The 16,207-nt window shown below is 35.7% G+C and overlaps 5 protein-coding genes and 1 non-coding gene across 6 annotated transcripts; 3 read left to right on the top strand and 3 right to left on the bottom strand.

Moving 5' to 3' along the window:
- Positions 1-989: 989 nt before the first annotated feature.
- LOC110413691 (Cytidine/deoxycytidylate deaminase family protein) lies at positions 990-3,583 on the top strand. The gene is made up of 4 exons (XM_021424615.2): positions 990-1,153; positions 1,273-1,847; positions 2,191-2,489; positions 2,681-3,583. Exons 2-4 carry the CDS (start codon positions 1,452-1,454, stop codon positions 3,282-3,284), a joined length of 1,299 nt encoding a protein of 432 aa, XP_021280290.1. The 5' UTR covers positions 990-1,153; positions 1,273-1,451; the 3' UTR covers positions 3,285-3,583.
- LOC110413693 (Bestrophin-like protein) lies at positions 3,574-5,840 on the bottom strand. Its single transcript, XM_021424616.1, has 4 exons — positions 4,963-5,840; positions 4,614-4,781; positions 4,268-4,474; positions 3,574-4,184 (listed from the first exon to the last, which is right to left on the bottom strand). The coding sequence occupies exons 1-4, from the start codon at positions 5,671-5,673 to the stop codon at positions 4,005-4,007; spliced, it is 1,266 nt and encodes a 421-aa protein (XP_021280291.1). The 5' UTR covers positions 5,674-5,840; the 3' UTR covers positions 3,574-4,004.
- Positions 5,841-6,036: 196 nt separating this feature from the next.
- On the bottom strand, positions 6,037-8,210 carry LOC110413694 (uncharacterized). The gene is made up of 2 exons (XM_021424617.2): positions 7,979-8,210; positions 6,037-6,347 (listed from the first exon to the last, which is right to left on the bottom strand). Exons 1-2 carry the CDS (start codon positions 8,093-8,095, stop codon positions 6,234-6,236), a joined length of 231 nt encoding a protein of 76 aa, XP_021280292.1. The 5' UTR covers positions 8,096-8,210; the 3' UTR covers positions 6,037-6,233.
- A 1,256-nt stretch (positions 8,211-9,466) lies between these two features.
- LOC110413945 (uncharacterized) lies at positions 9,467-11,728 on the top strand. Its single transcript, XM_021424977.2, has 3 exons — positions 9,467-9,833; positions 10,415-10,469; positions 11,064-11,728. The coding sequence occupies exons 1-3, from the start codon at positions 9,606-9,608 to the stop codon at positions 11,399-11,401; spliced, it is 621 nt and encodes a 206-aa protein (XP_021280652.1). The 5' UTR covers positions 9,467-9,605; the 3' UTR covers positions 11,402-11,728.
- A 197-nt stretch (positions 11,729-11,925) lies between these two features.
- On the top strand, positions 11,926-11,997 carry TRNAC-GCA (transfer RNA cysteine (anticodon GCA)). Its single transcript has one exon. It is a non-coding gene; the product is annotated as a tRNA-Cys (tRNA).
- A 149-nt stretch (positions 11,998-12,146) lies between these two features.
- LOC110413831 (serine/threonine-protein kinase BSK3-like) lies at positions 12,147-16,207 on the bottom strand. Its single transcript, XM_021424813.2, has 11 exons — positions 16,086-16,207; positions 15,766-15,855; positions 15,459-15,679; positions 15,204-15,339; positions 14,709-14,842; positions 14,519-14,624; positions 14,182-14,267; positions 13,844-14,032; positions 13,518-13,670; positions 13,166-13,279; positions 12,147-12,854 (listed from the first exon to the last, which is right to left on the bottom strand). Exons 2-11 carry the CDS (start codon positions 15,845-15,847, stop codon positions 12,600-12,602), a joined length of 1,476 nt encoding a protein of 491 aa, XP_021280488.1. The 5' UTR covers positions 15,848-15,855; positions 16,086-16,207; the 3' UTR covers positions 12,147-12,599.

The following is a 16,207-nucleotide window of genomic DNA, read 5'->3' as shown; positions in this document are numbered from 1 at the left end:
AAGTGTAATAAGAGATTTATCATGTCTAAATTAAACAAGTCAGAACGAGAAATTATTGTTATAATCATTACTAACTCTATATCTCTGTTCTTTATTTTTTAAAAAAAGAAACTAAATTAACCTATTTTACTAATTTGAATTCAATTCAAATTAAAAATGAAGTCAAATAAATTTTAAATTTTTATATTATTATAAATAAAAAATAAATTTATTTAATCTTTTTATATTATTTTATTCTAACATAGTACAAGTTATTCATCTAAATTTGACTTTAAATATAAATTTTTTTTGAAATTTTTTTTATGAAAAGAGAATTTAAACTTAATTTTTATAAAAAAGATAAATTAATATACATATTTTAAAAATAAAAAATCAACTAAGAAAATATTTACATATCTTTTAACACTATAAATCTTTTATATTTAAATATTTCACTTATTAACAAGTATATCTATCAACTACTTAAATGTTTGTATTTTTTAAATATTTTTTTCAATATATTTCCTTAACATTTTAATTTTATTCAATTTAATCTCAATATATATATTTTTATTAAATTTAATTTCTATAATGTAGTATAATGTTTTTTTTGAAAATTTTTATTATCTCTTACGTGGCACCAACACGTCAGCATGTCAGTGCCACATTAGCATTGCCATGTCATTATATTAATATTATATGACATTATCACATCATCATGTCAATATCACATGATATATTATGTCATCGTATGTATATTCCGTCAACGTTGATTTTATTTTTTTTAATAATAAAATTAGATATCGTTAAAAAAATTTAAATTAAAATAAATTTTAAAATAAAAAATTTAAATTATTATAATTTTAAATAAAAAAAACTAAATTGAACGAAATATCTTAATATAGGAACTTGCTAAATATTTTGACTAAATTTTTTACTCAGCAAAATTTACCTTTAAACTTTTAAAATTTACATTTTTCTGTTTCCAAGGCAAAATTTATCTTCGAAAGTCGAAAGGCTACAATTTTCTGTTTCCAGCCGATGTAAGCTTCCACATCCTCACTTCTTAGGCAGAATCTCCAAAGCCAATCTCTTTTCCTTTGCCGCTTTCAGTTTCGATCCACTTTCTTTGTCGATTCGGTTATAAACCCACATATAATCAAGCATTTAACAGGTATATTTTCACTTTAACATCCATTTTTCGATGTTTATATTCCCTTTTCTTTAATTTTTTTTGTGTAGAGGTAATTGGTGCAAATATTTGATTTAATGAGTTGCGTTTTTGTGGATTAGGAAGACAAATGAATTCCGGAAGAAAGGAAGAGTAAAAGGTGAGTGAAGATTGAACTTGGCGAACGTGGTGTTACCTTTCAAAAAAAAACATAAAAGATTGAACTTGTTGCTTTGGTGTTTATGTTGGAGTTCGTAACTGTAATAAAAAGGGGACTATTTGATATTGAAATTGTGGGAGAATGATGCAAATTCACTTACTCTCCTTTCCACATTGCACTCTAACTCCACCCAACCTCTCACCTTCTCCCCACGTTTTCACTTCCTTTTCATCAAGAAACCAGCTTGCCGAACTTGTGGCAAATCGACATTTCCCTTCTTGGTCTTTTAATTCACTCAAAAGGGCATCTAAATTTCAAACTGGTTTGAGAAAATGTGGTGGTCTGGTTAGGGTCAGATGTGGAGTGGTGGAAGATGAGAGTGTTGATGATGCGTTTTACATGAGGAGGTGTGTGGAGCTGGCAAGAACTGCGATTGGCTGCACAAGTCCTAATCCTATGGTGGGGTGTGTTATTGTAAAAGATGGCAAGATTGTCGGTGAAGGGTTTCATCCTAAAGCTGGCCAGCCTCATGCTGAGGTAATCCCTATTCTCTCTCTATTCATTTATATTCACTTGTAAATTGTTGTGTGGTTTTTGACAGTAATGAAGGAACCGCCAATCAGGAATGGTAAGAGAAATGAACGTAAAACAAAATCACTGGATTAACTTTACTCTCCAGAGTGAGAAAAACAAAAAAGGTCTACATTTTTTTTGGCACTTAAAAGATATTATAATAATAATGCAAGAAATAACTTGTTTAATGCTGGTTGAGCATTATTAGCTCTAAGTTTTTGCAATCTATGTTTCAGTTGGAATTTGGTCATTCTTTCTTTCTTTCTGGACTGTATATTAGACTGAATTCAGAAAATTAAACTTGCAGGTATTTGCCTTGAGAAATGCTGGGGAGTTGGCTGAGAATGCAACTGCTTATGTGAGTTTGGAACCATGTAACCACTTTGGAAGAACTCCACCATGTACTGAAGCATTGATTAAAGCAAAAGTGAAAAGGGTGGTGGTTGGTATGGTGGATCCTAACCCAATTGTAGCTTCAAAGGGGTTGGATAGACTGCGAGATGCTGGAATCGATGTGACTGTGGGTGTTGAAGAAGACTTATGCAAGAGGCTCATTGAAGCCTATATCCATCAAATGTTGACTGGGAAGCCTTTCGTTACATTAAGGTAAATTTATTTCTTCCCAAGTTATAAACATGACGTTGATTTGATTTCTTTTTTTGGCTCCCTTTGAATGTTTTGTTTAGCACACATGCGTGAATACACACAAACATGTTGCTACGTGTGTTTCTGGTTTTCAAATTATACCATGATTTTAGGACAGTGAATTCTAAGCAAACGCTTTTCCTGAGCCCCAGATACTCCCTCTCTGTCAATGGGTGCTTTTTGGACCAGCTTGGGGATGGAGTTACAGAGACTGGTGGATACTACTCAAAATTGTTACAGGAATATGATGCAGTGATACTTTCTGCCTCCTTAACTGAGAAGTCCTCAATTCCTACATCACAGGAGCCTGGTGCCAATCAGCCTCTTCAAATTATAGTAGCAAGTAACCCTTGTCGACTTCCTGGTCTTTATAAAGAAACTTCTAAGATGATAATATTTGCAGACAAAAATGCAGCCATAGATTCAGATTTGGCTCAAAAAGGAATTGAGGCAGTGGTTTTGGAGCGGATAAATTTGACTTCAATTCTAGAACACTGTAAGCACCAGGGTTTATGTAGTGTTTTGTTGGATATGAGGGGCAGCTTTGGTGAGCTTGAAGTACTTCTCAAAGAAGCAATTGAGCAGAATGTGTTGCAAAAACTAGTGATGGAAGTGTTGCCGTTTTGGGATGAATCAAATGGTGGAGACTCACATGTGGCCCTAAATAGTCTGGCTGAAAGACTAGAAGTGAAGAATTTACAATCCAAGATGTCAAATAAAAGCATTGTGCTTGAGGGATATCTTCAACATAGGTGATTAAAACAATGCAACAACTTCCTACCGGCACTTGGCTTTGTTGGTTCTTTGATGCCATGGGAAATCATTGAGCAACAGACTTCATGAAGAAATTTTATGGACAGTGGTGCTGCAACTCTTCTAGTTTTCTTGCAGAGAAAGGGAGTGGGATTGGTAGCCCCGTGTTACGAATATTGTCCTCTCCATGTGCTGATATGTTTGTAATATTGAAGAAGCATTCTTTCGAACCCCAAAAAATGTGAGAATAAGAATAACATTAGCTTACAACCACAATTGAATTCGATCTTCATAGTTCTTAATGCTGATAGGATTCTGTAGATTCAAAAGTGAAATCATTTGGAGTGCTGTGTAACATTGCTAAGATAGTATCCGACAGGAGAATTGCACCCCAAATTACCTTTAGTGACATTTCTTGGCTTAAAGATTTTAACCAATTTACAGGTTCACTCTCATTGCAGCAATCTCCTGCAATCGATATTTCCCAAACATAAGTGTTTGGGAGAAAAAGAAAATTTTGAGGAAAGTGGCTGCTATGAAAAATATACATATCCTAACAATATCATTTTGTTACACATTTGCACGCAGGGATTTCAACCATACTTTGATCTCCAGATTCTAGTTGGCAAAAAAGGCAGAGACCATGCCAAGCTGCAGAGGGTGTGGGATAATTAGCCTTGAAAGGGATTTCACAAAAGGCACTGCCTTAGGAAAATTTCCTGTTCATTGTGTATTGGGCCAACCATTAGGTGAATGCTTGTAGGAATGCCTCTTTCGTTTTCCATTCAACCTTGCTTGAATAACCTTCTCTGTTGCAATTGCTTCGTGAATGTTGTTCTGCACCACGCTGCAAAGCTCATCAAGAGCTAACATCGGAAATGGCTCCTCGATAAGAACACCAACCTGCAACATGAAAGAAACTTTTGAAGATCAAAGAGAAAAACGTTACTCCTACGTACAGAAATAACACAGAAAGAGATACATACCTCTTCTATGCAGAACAGAGAAGCAGCACTTATAAAAGTCGCAGGAACAACTATCCAATGGCAATCATCCCAGAGTATGATAGGAAGAGTAAGATGCCAGAGGACCAAAAACCTTGATGTTAAGCGAGTGTATGATAAAGGGATGGGGATACCCATGAGTTGTTCACATACACCAATTCCTTCATGGAAACATGAGATCTTTGACTCCTGGAATGTAAAGAGATTATAAGAACATTAAAACAAAGATATTTTGAGTTCAGTATCGGCAAGTAGCAGTTTAGAGTTCATTTTTCTCCCTAAAATATTGGCTAAATGTAAAGTTCGAATGGTCCAAGTAGGAAGATACCAACATAGTTCTCTTTGATTCTTCTAACTTCAGCACTCTAAGGCTTTGAGAAATGAACTCAATTATGCAGCGGGGCCGATGCTTTGAACTTAGTACCACCGCTAAATCATCACCTTCAAGCAAATTTTGAAGATCTCTGCCAATATCCGAGGCATACATAACATGACACTGCAAACACAACCATGAACAATGGATCACTAACTACTAATTTTCAATGAAATTCCTTCCTTGTTTCAAGCCATTTATGAACTTGGTATGTTTGTATTTTATTTTCTATCTACTCCATAGTTAGGCAAGTAATAACAGGAAAAAAGAAACTTCAAAGACAAGAAAACTGAACCAAACCCACCTTAAGTGCAACAGGAAAAGCCATGATATAGTGCAAGAGAGCATTTTTGATACACTCATCACCCGAATTCTCAACCCCAGCAATGACCTGCCTTGCAAAATCATTTGTACCAGCAATCACCTTAGTCCAAGCCTTCCTACCCTCTTCAAACCTCGAATACGAGGCCTCAGTCCTAAACACCAACAGCAAAGCCAATGCAGGCGCTGTCAACTGATAAGGCAACGAAGAAGCTCTTAAAACCGGGAAAAAACCAGGCAACCAATGCAAATCCACGGCAGTGTTGTATCCGGCAATGACCACAGCAACCGAAGTAAAGGCTAAAACAGGTGGCACCAATGATAGGATGACACGTGACTGTAAACTGGAAAGTAAATGCCGGAGATGACGTTGTGAACTTCTGTGATAAACCCAATTTTCATGGTTGTAAAGAGCACGGTTTTGTTGCATTCCACGCTCTTGAATGCGATCAGCCCAGTCCGGGATAGCACGGAGGAGGGAGACGAGATTCAGGGTTTTAGTCGGGGTGGGCTTTGAGCTCGGTGGCGGCGGCGGCGGCGGTGGTGGTGGTGGGGAAATAGAGGAAAGGATCTTGAAAGATGGAGGTTGTTTGAGTTTGGTAGGAAGACAGGAGTTGGTGTGTGACTTGAGGAGGGGTTTGGGGGTAAAGTTGGAAGAGAGGAAGAGCTTTGAAGGGTTCGGAGATTGAGCCATGAGTCAGGGTTCGGAAGGAGAGGGAAGCAGCAGATGGACATCTTACTATGTTAGGGCTCCAAGGGAGAAGAGTAGGAAGCGGAGATGCGGGAGGGCGGGCGTGGGTAAGTGAGAAAGAAGTGAGTTTTTGTGAAGGAGGTTGATACACATGTTAAGGATTTCATTCGGATAAAATGAGGATAATCGAAAATCTTACCCGTACAGGGCAGGCTGAGAATCCATGTCACGGGGGCATTCTCTTCCGTTGATATAATTTGATTAGATTTTCATTTGCTAAAAGAAATAAGGAAGAAAGAACTTTACATGCTATGAAAATACTTATATTCAAAATATAAATTAGTATAAATATTAAACACTAGGGAATTAAAATAACGAGGGACTGGCATCGAAATTCTTGCTTCAAAAGCTGTCTGTATGTATGTACACGATTCCAAAGGAAGCTTGGTCTCGTTCTCATTACATTTTTCGTGTATTCGACAATGTCAATGACCAGAAAAACCTTATTCAATAGACAAAACTCATAACTGCTTCCTTCTGTGTCCTATGGAATGGAGTATTGACTATGGGTGTTCTTTTGTATTGCTGGAACTCAGAGAACTTTCTTGATGTTCTTTCCTTGATCCAAGGATAAACTCTTTCAGAGAACTTTGTGCTGATAGTATGGCCTTCTTGATCTGCAATGGAACATCATGTCAACAGAATTCCAAAATGGTCGCAATTTGCAGCATGTGGAGATAAAATCAAAGTCTAAAACAAAGATACAGATAACACAGCGGCAGACTATGTGACAGCATCAGCAAATCCCCTTATTCCCCCCAAAAAGTTCACTTCTGATCAACGCGCAAAACTAAGATTGCAATGATCAAGCCTCCTGGTTTCTTTTCTACAATCTACTTGTTGAGGATTTTGTTTTAGAATGGGGGATACCTCCTGCTCCCCTCGTTTCCTTCACATCCTGCTTACTTTCTTTTAGCGGTCTTTTTTCCATGAACTCTAGCATTCAAATTTAACAAACTAAAGGCAATTCATCTACATCTGGCATGCTCCAAATAATGAAACTCAATAGGAGGCAAAGCAAAATTTATGCCTACGTTGAGAGATTTGGACTACATAAGCAGCTAAAAGAAATAGGAGTTGTGGACTCTATGGAAACAGAGGAAGTACCAAGTTAAAACATAAAAAGCCCAGAAGTTACAAGCATATTGGAACTTAGGACGATTAGAACAGCTTATGTACAAGACATAAAATATTAGACCCCTCACTTACATTTGACAAGATTCTAGCAGCCAACATTTTACTAACTAAAAAGCTTGCTCCATGCAGGCCAAAACAATAAACAAATAAAGGCTACCTTACAGGTGAAATAAAGAATATTGTCAGACTTCTAACTTCTCCCAAATAAAGATTGCATCTGCATTCTTAAGTTGTAACATAGACCCCATAAGAAAGTATTCCAAGTACATACAATCACATCAAAAACATTCAGTTCCACCATCTAAGAACTCTTTTCTTGTGATATATATGTCTGTTTAGTTGTTGGCATCCTATCCTGCATAGAAGTGGTCAAACTCTTCAACTAGCCAGTTCAATCCTTTAGTCTTAATTACTTCATTACTTTTGACATTTTGATGAACTTTGCAGTTTATGTCCATGTAGCAATTCATCATTATTTGTTATAATTCTCCACACTAAATTTAAAAGTAGAACTTGTGCATCAAACCATCCCCCTCTCCAACCACCCCCCATACCGAAACATAGAGGGCTCTCTTCTTCCCAATGAAGGGTGCATTTGTCAATGGTTCTGGCACCTAAACAATTTCAGAATTCCTATATAAGATCATAATTTATAAATACATTCACCACTCCTTTTTACAAACTAGAATCGACCACTCAACCATCTTAACATTGTTATTCACTAACAACATTAGAATGTTTGCAACTTATTTCAAGACTGAGGAACATCCTAGACCGCAAATCATGGGTAACGATACCACTTTCTTGTCAATTGCCTTCCAAAGTAGGCAAGAAACAACGATCAGGAGGCTCCAGCTTCCAATTTTTTTACTCATAAAGACTGATTCCTGATTCGACAACATCACTAGACCAAACCCACAAATAAGAACCCCAAAAGGGGAACTCCAATCTCTATATGAAAAGGAAACAAACAATCGATGAAAAACCCACAAAAAAATTTAAAAGAACGAACTTTAAACCATGCCCTTATCCTCAAGGATGAAAATCCAAAGTTTGGACTTTGACAGGCTTTGTCAGCAAAACAATTGGAAAAAGAGTAGAAGAGACTTACTGGGTCGAGAACATTGGGTTCGGGGCCATAGTCAGCGGTTAAGAGGAAGTAGGAAGCAGTAGCAGTAGCCACCATGGTAGTCCTCCTCACCAACTTGTCTGCTCGAGGGTTCATCATTTCCTAATCATCAAAACACAACTATGCTAGTATTTGGTTTTGGTTTATTTCAGAACCAACTTCACAGGGCCCAAATAGACATTGGAAGGTTTCGGAAGGCTTTCCAAGTACCAAATTCCAAGGTTTTGTAAAAAAATAATGTATTTTTTCACTAATATTTATATTTATTATAACTACTAACTTATGTTTAATCCAATTTATTTTCTTAATGTTATGATATATAATATGTTTTATACTTATTTTTACAATTAAAAATATCAAATTAAAAATCATAGCATAATTGCACAATATTTTACCTTTTTTATAAGAAATATTATCTTATTTTTACCTATTCTTCCTTATTTACGATAAGACTTTCCAAATAATGCATCTTAAAAGACAAGCCATTATCAAAATTTTTTACTGTTAATAATTTTTAGAAAATAAAATTGAATATTAATGTATAATTTTATATCATAATTATGGGTCATAACAATCCTTATAATTAAGAGTTATTATTAATTATTACATTTCATATCTCTATTATTTTAATAAAAATTTACTAGAACCACATAGCTTGAAATAGTAGAAGTTTAATATAATTCAATAGATATTTGAACAAAAATATGAATCTTAATAGTAGTTAATTAGTTTTGGTTTTTTTGTCTTATCTATCTTGTGTAAATATAGTTGGTTTAAATTTTATTAAAATAAAAAATTAATACCTTATTTTGATAATAATTGATACTGAAAATGAAAAAATTTACCTAATCATTATCTATTAACTTTATATTAAATTAGTAAAAAATAAATTTACTATAAATATGCCCTTTTCAAGAATTATTTTCATATTTTTTTATTTAATACTTTAGTAATAAAATAAATTAAAAAATTTAACCAATATTATTAATTTAAGGTAAAATATTTAATTTTTTAAAATTTTAATTTAAATTTCACTTGAGTTTATTAATTTTTAAAATAAATAATAAAATTTAAAAATATAAATATTATTAATAAAAAATATATAAAAAGATTATTATTTTTTCTCAGGTTAGTTGTTAGGTTCCAATTTGTTGGTCGACCACCTCACACAGGCGCTTCCTCAGGGATTGGAGCACCGACCTAGTACTACTTAGGGAAGCACCATACCGGTGCTCCAAAGTCCAGAAAATTTTATTTTTGTAAATAATAAAAAATAAAACTTATAATAATTTTAAAAATTAATAAAAAATAAAATTATTTTTCAATATTATCATAATATCAAATTAACCCAAAAAATATGTTTTTGAAAGGGACTATCCATTTCATTAATTAATAAATTCGCGTAAAATTATAAATAAAATTTAAAAAAAATTATAGATATTTTACTCTTAATTTTACAGATTTATGTTTGATGTACTTTCTTAATTAGTTAAAACTTAGAGAATTCTAGCTATTTTACCCTTTCTTTGCTTCTCTTCCCTCTCTCCGTTTTATGATCTATTAAAAGGAAAACGCAGTCTTCCATGTTCTTGTAATCTTGAACTGAGAAATGGAAGAGCCAAAGGCAGCCCAGAACCCACCACCGATCCAAGATGCAAACCCAGCAGCCGCAGCCCAAACAGCCCCTCCTCCTCCGCAACAACCACCACCATCAACTGCACCAGAACAGCCAGCTAGCAAGAAAAGACCTCCAGAAAACAGCAATGACCAACTCCAACACTCCGAGTATCACAAGATGCGCCTTATCGTCAGAGATCTCCGTCCTCATTTCATCGAGGTACACTTCCTAATTTGTTTCATTTCTGGGTTTTGGTTTCTTTTCGTTTTGCTGTATGTTGATATAAAAGAAGAAAAAAAAAAGCCCATTTGGTGATCAAGCTTCAGTTTTCGGAGCTGGCCTCCCCATTTACTTCTCCAACTAAATATGTGGCAGTATATTTGAGTCATAATTGTTCAAAATTTTTTATTTTGGATTCTTAGCTGTTCCCATTTTGTGATTTCTTCTTCAAGTGACCTTATGGTGTTTGGTTTGTGAAATTTTGTTAATTCTGTATCATCTTTATGTTTTTAAAACTGAGGGTAGTTGTTCAAGTTTAAATTGTGATCCTTTGCTCCATGTTCGATTGGTATAGGGTGGACAATGTAAAAGGAGGATCCTTCACATTTGTCCTTATAGTGATTGATTTGCCTGTTATTGTATTTTAATTTTTGTTCCTTGGCTACTCTAACTGAAGAATCATGTGTGGTTGAAATAGGTTCATCACTCTGGGTGCATGTATGAATTATTTTCGCTTTTTTATTGCTCTATATCTATGGAACATCTTGTTGATATGATATGGATGTGTATGTTCCTTGAAGGTGCTTCGAACTCCTGATTTTCGAAATTGCAAGGCCGCTGATGAAATTAGAGAAAGTAAGCTCATCGATATGTGTTTTTAAGTTTTGCAACCGTAGACATGGTGTATTCCTCGTTTCAATTCATCTATGGTTCAGTAACTGTTGCAAATTACAAATCTTCATGGAATTGATCAGTTTCTGCTATCTATTGGCTTAGCCAGTAGGAAAAGAAAGGACGAGCATCTCGTTAGTTTGTTTTCCATCTATTAACTATGATCATCTTTGAGTCTTTCATGTTAAATTACAATCAGTAAAACTGTTAAAAGGGTTGCATGGAGAAACTTCAATTTGACTTGGCTGACTACACTGAAAGCTCACCTGACTTGGTTAATCTGCCTGTTAGACAAGTATAAAACTTAGGAACTGATTCACCCAAAAGCTTAACAGCCAAAGCATCTTGAGCTGGGCAATCCTAACTTCCACATAAGTTCTGGAAGTCGGGTTGACCTCAAATTATTATTATTTGAGGTTGACTGGTTGCTGGTGGTCAAACATTTTGTCATAGAACCACTTCTATAAAATGAGCTCTCTTTGCTATATCACATGGTGCATAAGTTATTTATGTTGGGTTCATGATTTGCATTTATGTGTTTCAACTTGTGACATGCAGAGATGAAGCTTTTGATGGAATTGTACAAGCAGATGCCAGCTGGAACTGTCCCCACAGAGAAATGTAATAATGCAGCAGATGAAACTGGAACGAAGCAGAAGCCAGAAGAGCAGCCTCAAGTTGTTAAGCCAGCAGTATCATCTGAAAATAAGACTTTCCAGCCAAGTAATGTCTCTGATAAGCAACAATCTGAAGATGGTGAAGCTCCCAAGACATATATTGTCGGAGGGTCAGCTTTTGGATGGAACTTTATCACCTTTGCAGGGGGCAAACCTGTTCATTATGGAGTAACAAAGGAATCATTTCGAAGTGCTCAAGCAACTTTAAGGGGAGAGTGAACTCATTCTGACATGTAGTGGTGGCCAAATAATGCATTAACAGCAAATGCTTTTGGAGCTCTACCTTACTATAGACATCAAGGGATTATCATTTGTATAATGATTGTAGTAAAACATATTAGGGTTTTCAAGGGATCTGTAAGTTTGAATTCTCACATTGCTTAATACTCTTGTCATCTTTCTAATCCAAATTTCTTTCAAGAAAAAAAAAAAAAAACTAGGGTGCCATTGACATCTAGTGAGAAATAAAACTAACAGATCCCCAGCAAGTAATGATCTTTACTCTTTTTTTCTACTTTTGTTAAATGGGAGATGCAAACTTTGCAAGTAGAGGTGCAATATGCATGTACTTCAACGGGTTTCAACCCTGTTGGGCCTAACGTTAGAACGCAATATGAGTTTTGTTAAAGAATTACTAAAATAGTAATCTTCATATCAGCTAGAACTTTTTGTGTGAAGGCTGAGCAGTTAAGCATAATTATTCTCTACAAATTTGTTAAAAAGGGACGACGCTTCGGATAAAAGGGTCCATAGCTCAGTGGTAGAGCATTTGACTGCAGATCAAGAGGTCACCGGTTCGAACCCGGTTGGGCCCTCTATATTCTCCTAGTTCTGATTGCTAATTAACTTTAATAGCTTTACAATGCAAAATTTTTGAAAAAATCCATCATTAGTCATGAGAACTATGCTTAGTTTATTACCAACACCAAGCAAAGATGCAGAGTGACTAGTGTATCAAAAAGAGTTTGGTCTCTAAAACCACTGATTTCATTACCAACACATTGAAAAGCATCCTATCTATACAGAAAATTACAAGCTTGTGAACAACTTTTGCTCTCATTCTCTTTTTTCTGAGAAAGGTAACACGAGGGGAAGAAAATGTTTCTCTGCTCCCAATCAATGTGACAGGGAAGAATTTGTTACATAACATGCACAACTGATCAAACCGAACAAAGAATGAAAGAACTCTCGCGTACTCATAAGGAAAATAAACAATTAAAAAGGCGAAAGAAACCAATGACCACAACCCTGTCCAAATGCTTTGTCCAGAAAACCTCAACCCCATGATGCTCTCATGGCGTTCTCCAGGATAAAATAATTGCTTTTGTGCCGCTGAATTATGGACTGAATGAGACTTGGTTGCACGGTCTTCGTGGATTCCCAAAATCAATGCGAGGCAGGCTGCATGTCACCCTGTTTACTTTTGCCCGGCTGCTGGGCTTCTCTTGGCTTCAAGAGTTGCACCCTCCTTAAGTCCTGTTTGAGCTTCATTCTCCATTCCAAGAGCAGCAAGTGCAGTAGCCTGAAGATAGGAAGCAATGTGCCAAACTGGGGAAATGACTTGGGCTTGCATTGCATCATTTAGAGCTTCTTGAGGCATGTCATTAATCAGATAACACAAGCTACGCCGTGCAAAAACGGTTGGAGACACCATGGTACCAACATCAATGAACTGCTCACTTGTAGAGAAAATGTCAGCAGGTTTCTAAGAACCACATGCATAAGATGTATCAAGAAAACCTAACAATCAAATAATGAAGGAAAAAAAACTAAATTTTTTCTAAAAAAACCTTTGATATATCAAATTAATGTAAAACAGAAAAGAACATATAGCACTTTAGATGCATGCCATTCATAAATAAGGTTGTGCAATCTGCACAAATTAAAATGGAATATTCAAGAGGATAGCGTGTACAAAAATATAATGGAAGTCACAACTAATGTTCTTTAAAATGACTAAAAATGACATAAAAATAATTTAACCTGAGTGTAACACTCAATTGCTTCTTTGAAATCTTTCTGCCTGAAAGCAGCATCGCCCTTTTTCTTTGAATTCAAGGTTTCCTGCATTTGGTCAGTCCACATTTGGAAGGAGAGCTGCAGGAAAACGGAACAACTGCTTCAGAAACAATGGCAAACAAGTGCTCTGCATGTTAGGCAGAGACCAAACAAGATATAAAGGAATACCAAGCAGTTGCAATTAAAGGAAATTTAAAACAGAAGCACAACAAAGAATAGAAAATTTGATTATTACCTACAATGTGAGCAAAACTGTGACTTGTATTACAATTAAAAGTGAGAGAGAGGGTAAAAGACAAGCTAAGTGGACACAAACCTCATTTGCTACTCCTTCATCATCTTTGTATCCAAGTTTCTCTAAGATCTCATGTATAGCAGTCAAGTCCCCTCTTGAGCAAGCCTCCGCAACTGGGGATAGAGGAGTGAAGGAAGCGCTGTTTGGGATACCCATTAAGACATGTGAAGGAACCTACATAGGAAAGGAAAGAATAACTCAAAAAACTGCAGTCTTTCTTCCTCTTTTTCTCAGTAATGCACGGACCTTGGCGGAAAAAAAGATTTCTGAATCAAACTCCAATGCAACTGCTCAACCATCTTATTCACATGTGAATGTAGTGGATGGGAAAAAGGAAAACAACTTACCTCAGTTTCCTTCTGAAGGGGTGTCAAAGCAGCAACTAAAGATTTAGGATTCGGCCTCTCTCTGGGTTCATACTGCAAACATCTAGAAGCCAAGCGAACTAGCTCCATTCCATCATTATCAGAAAACTGCCCTTCCAAGCAGGAATCAGTTAACATCTGAAGATTTCTGTCTCGTATCAAGTCAAGGGCCTGGCACAAAATGCTTAGGCATTAGAAATCAAGTTGAAAGGTATTAAAATGTCCATGTCATGACAACTACAACAAGGATAGACATTCCAGCATGTCCAGATGAGAAAAGAGACAATACCAATGACTATTTTCAGAAAGAAGTAACTTACGTGGCTAGGAGGGATATGTTTTCCACTGAGAAGATCAAGCAGAAGAGTGCCGAAGCTATATATTACACTTTCTGGTGTAACTCTTCCTATGTAACAAAGATAAATGTCAAATGTAATCTTGGATTATTCAATGTATCAAGTACTAAAGTTGTGCCAGATAAATCCACAAGCCGGTTTAGCATCTTAATGAACACTTAAAATCATGATGAAATGATATCATAGAGTTAAATCTAATTAACCATGTTAAATATGGAGACATGGCTAGAATTTCATTGAGCTGTTATCCAATAACAATGAAGTAGAATACATTTTGTAAAAATATCGATAGCGTAAATACCCGTTCTCAAATATTCAGGAGGAGTAAATGCCAAATTGGTACTGTAACTTTTTCCATCTCTACTGTTTTTCATCAGACCAAAGGTTGAAAGTCTTGGATTTCCATCCTGCAAAATTCTAAATAATAAATAGAGGAATCATATAAATTTACCAACCAAAAATTTTCAGACAACCAGATAATTAATTATTACCTCATCAAATAAAACTCTGTAAGCATTGAGATCGTGATATAGTGCACGCCCCTTGTTTGTGCAGTATTCTAAAGCTTGTGCAAGATGGAGTACAACCCTTAATCGCATGGCCCATTTCATTGGTTGTGCTTCCCCTGATTCAGTAAAGTAAATAAATTATTCCAGACACTTTTTCATTTTGGGACAGCATCCAGGACACATAATTTTATACTGCTAACTAAGCCACATAACCCTAAAAATGCAACAAAGAAAAAGCAATAATGAATCAGACAGCAGAACATGAACTCCAGTGATATGTACAAAGTATAAACTTCCTAGCTCTACATTAACTTCGATAATGTATTTGTTTACATGGAAGCACATTCCCAACAGATACTAGAAACCAGTTATCATTGGTTAAATACATCAGCTCTACTAAGGGCCAATTGCAGGAACTAATTTTATTAGATATCCAGTCATAACATATAAAAGTATAGACATAAGGATAAGCCTTACAATGAAAAAGGTGTTTTGCAAGTGTCTCATTGGGCATGTACTCTGCCACAAGCAACCGCTCATCACCTTCACAACAACAGCCAAGCAAATTCGCCAATCTATTGTTGCGTAGCTGACCAACTGATCTTGCTTCCTCCTACAGATGCAGAAGAAAATAGACCAAGTTACGATCATAGGCATACGAAAACTAATGCACTTGATTACTGCTAATAAAGAAATGCAACGAAAGCTTAGCTAAGTGCAAACCATATTTACCAAAAATTGTCGCGAATCAGGCCAAGCCATCCTGTTGAAACGTTTAACAGCAATTCTCCTCTGATTCTCCAACTTCCCTTTATAAACGACATTAGGAGCCTTCTCACCGTGCTCAGAAACGATATTCTCCACCGCAAATCCAGATGTTGCATTCTTGAGTTGCTCCAACGTGAACTCACGAAACACAGGCAAGTGATCAACCTCACTCTTCTCCTCATTCTCTGCAACAAAGTTTATCAATTTAACCAACCATTATGATTCTCAGCAATCAAACCTACTACCAATGGAAAATTACAATTATACCCACCAACATCAGGGGCTTCTAACACTGCTGCTTTGAACTGTGAATCCCAGCAACATGGCGTTAACTTAGAGCACTGACACCCCATCTCAGTAACTTCAAAAACCCAAAAACTATTAATTAAATCGTTAAATTCGAGCGTTAATTATCAAACGCTGAATTGAAGCAATATTCTCTACTTCAATTTATACCAAACAAATATTGGATAAATTTGCAGGGCATTTAAAATCTGGAACAGAATTCCTATTAAGGATCTTACCTAAAATAGGAGTAATAAATACGAGCAGGCAAATAGAGAGAGAAAAGAAAAAGATTAACTGAAATACCTCAAAAAGCGGTTCCTCTTTTCCGAGTCAACTCAGTTTCACTGACGCTTCTTCTGATTTTTATCCTCGAACCAATCAGATTTATCCTTGTCTGGAACAAAATCAACCCCCACTTTTACAAG

Source organism: Theobroma umbraticum, unplaced genomic scaffold (genome assembly GCF_002168275.2).
Source record: "Theobroma umbraticum cultivar Fairchild unplaced genomic scaffold, ASM216827v3 scaffold_4.1, whole genome shotgun sequence".
Lineage (NCBI taxonomy): Eukaryota > Viridiplantae > Streptophyta > Magnoliopsida > Malvales > Malvaceae > Theobroma > Theobroma umbraticum.
The sequence above is the reverse complement of the archived record's forward strand: the minus strand, read 5'-3'. Positions and strand labels throughout refer to the sequence as shown.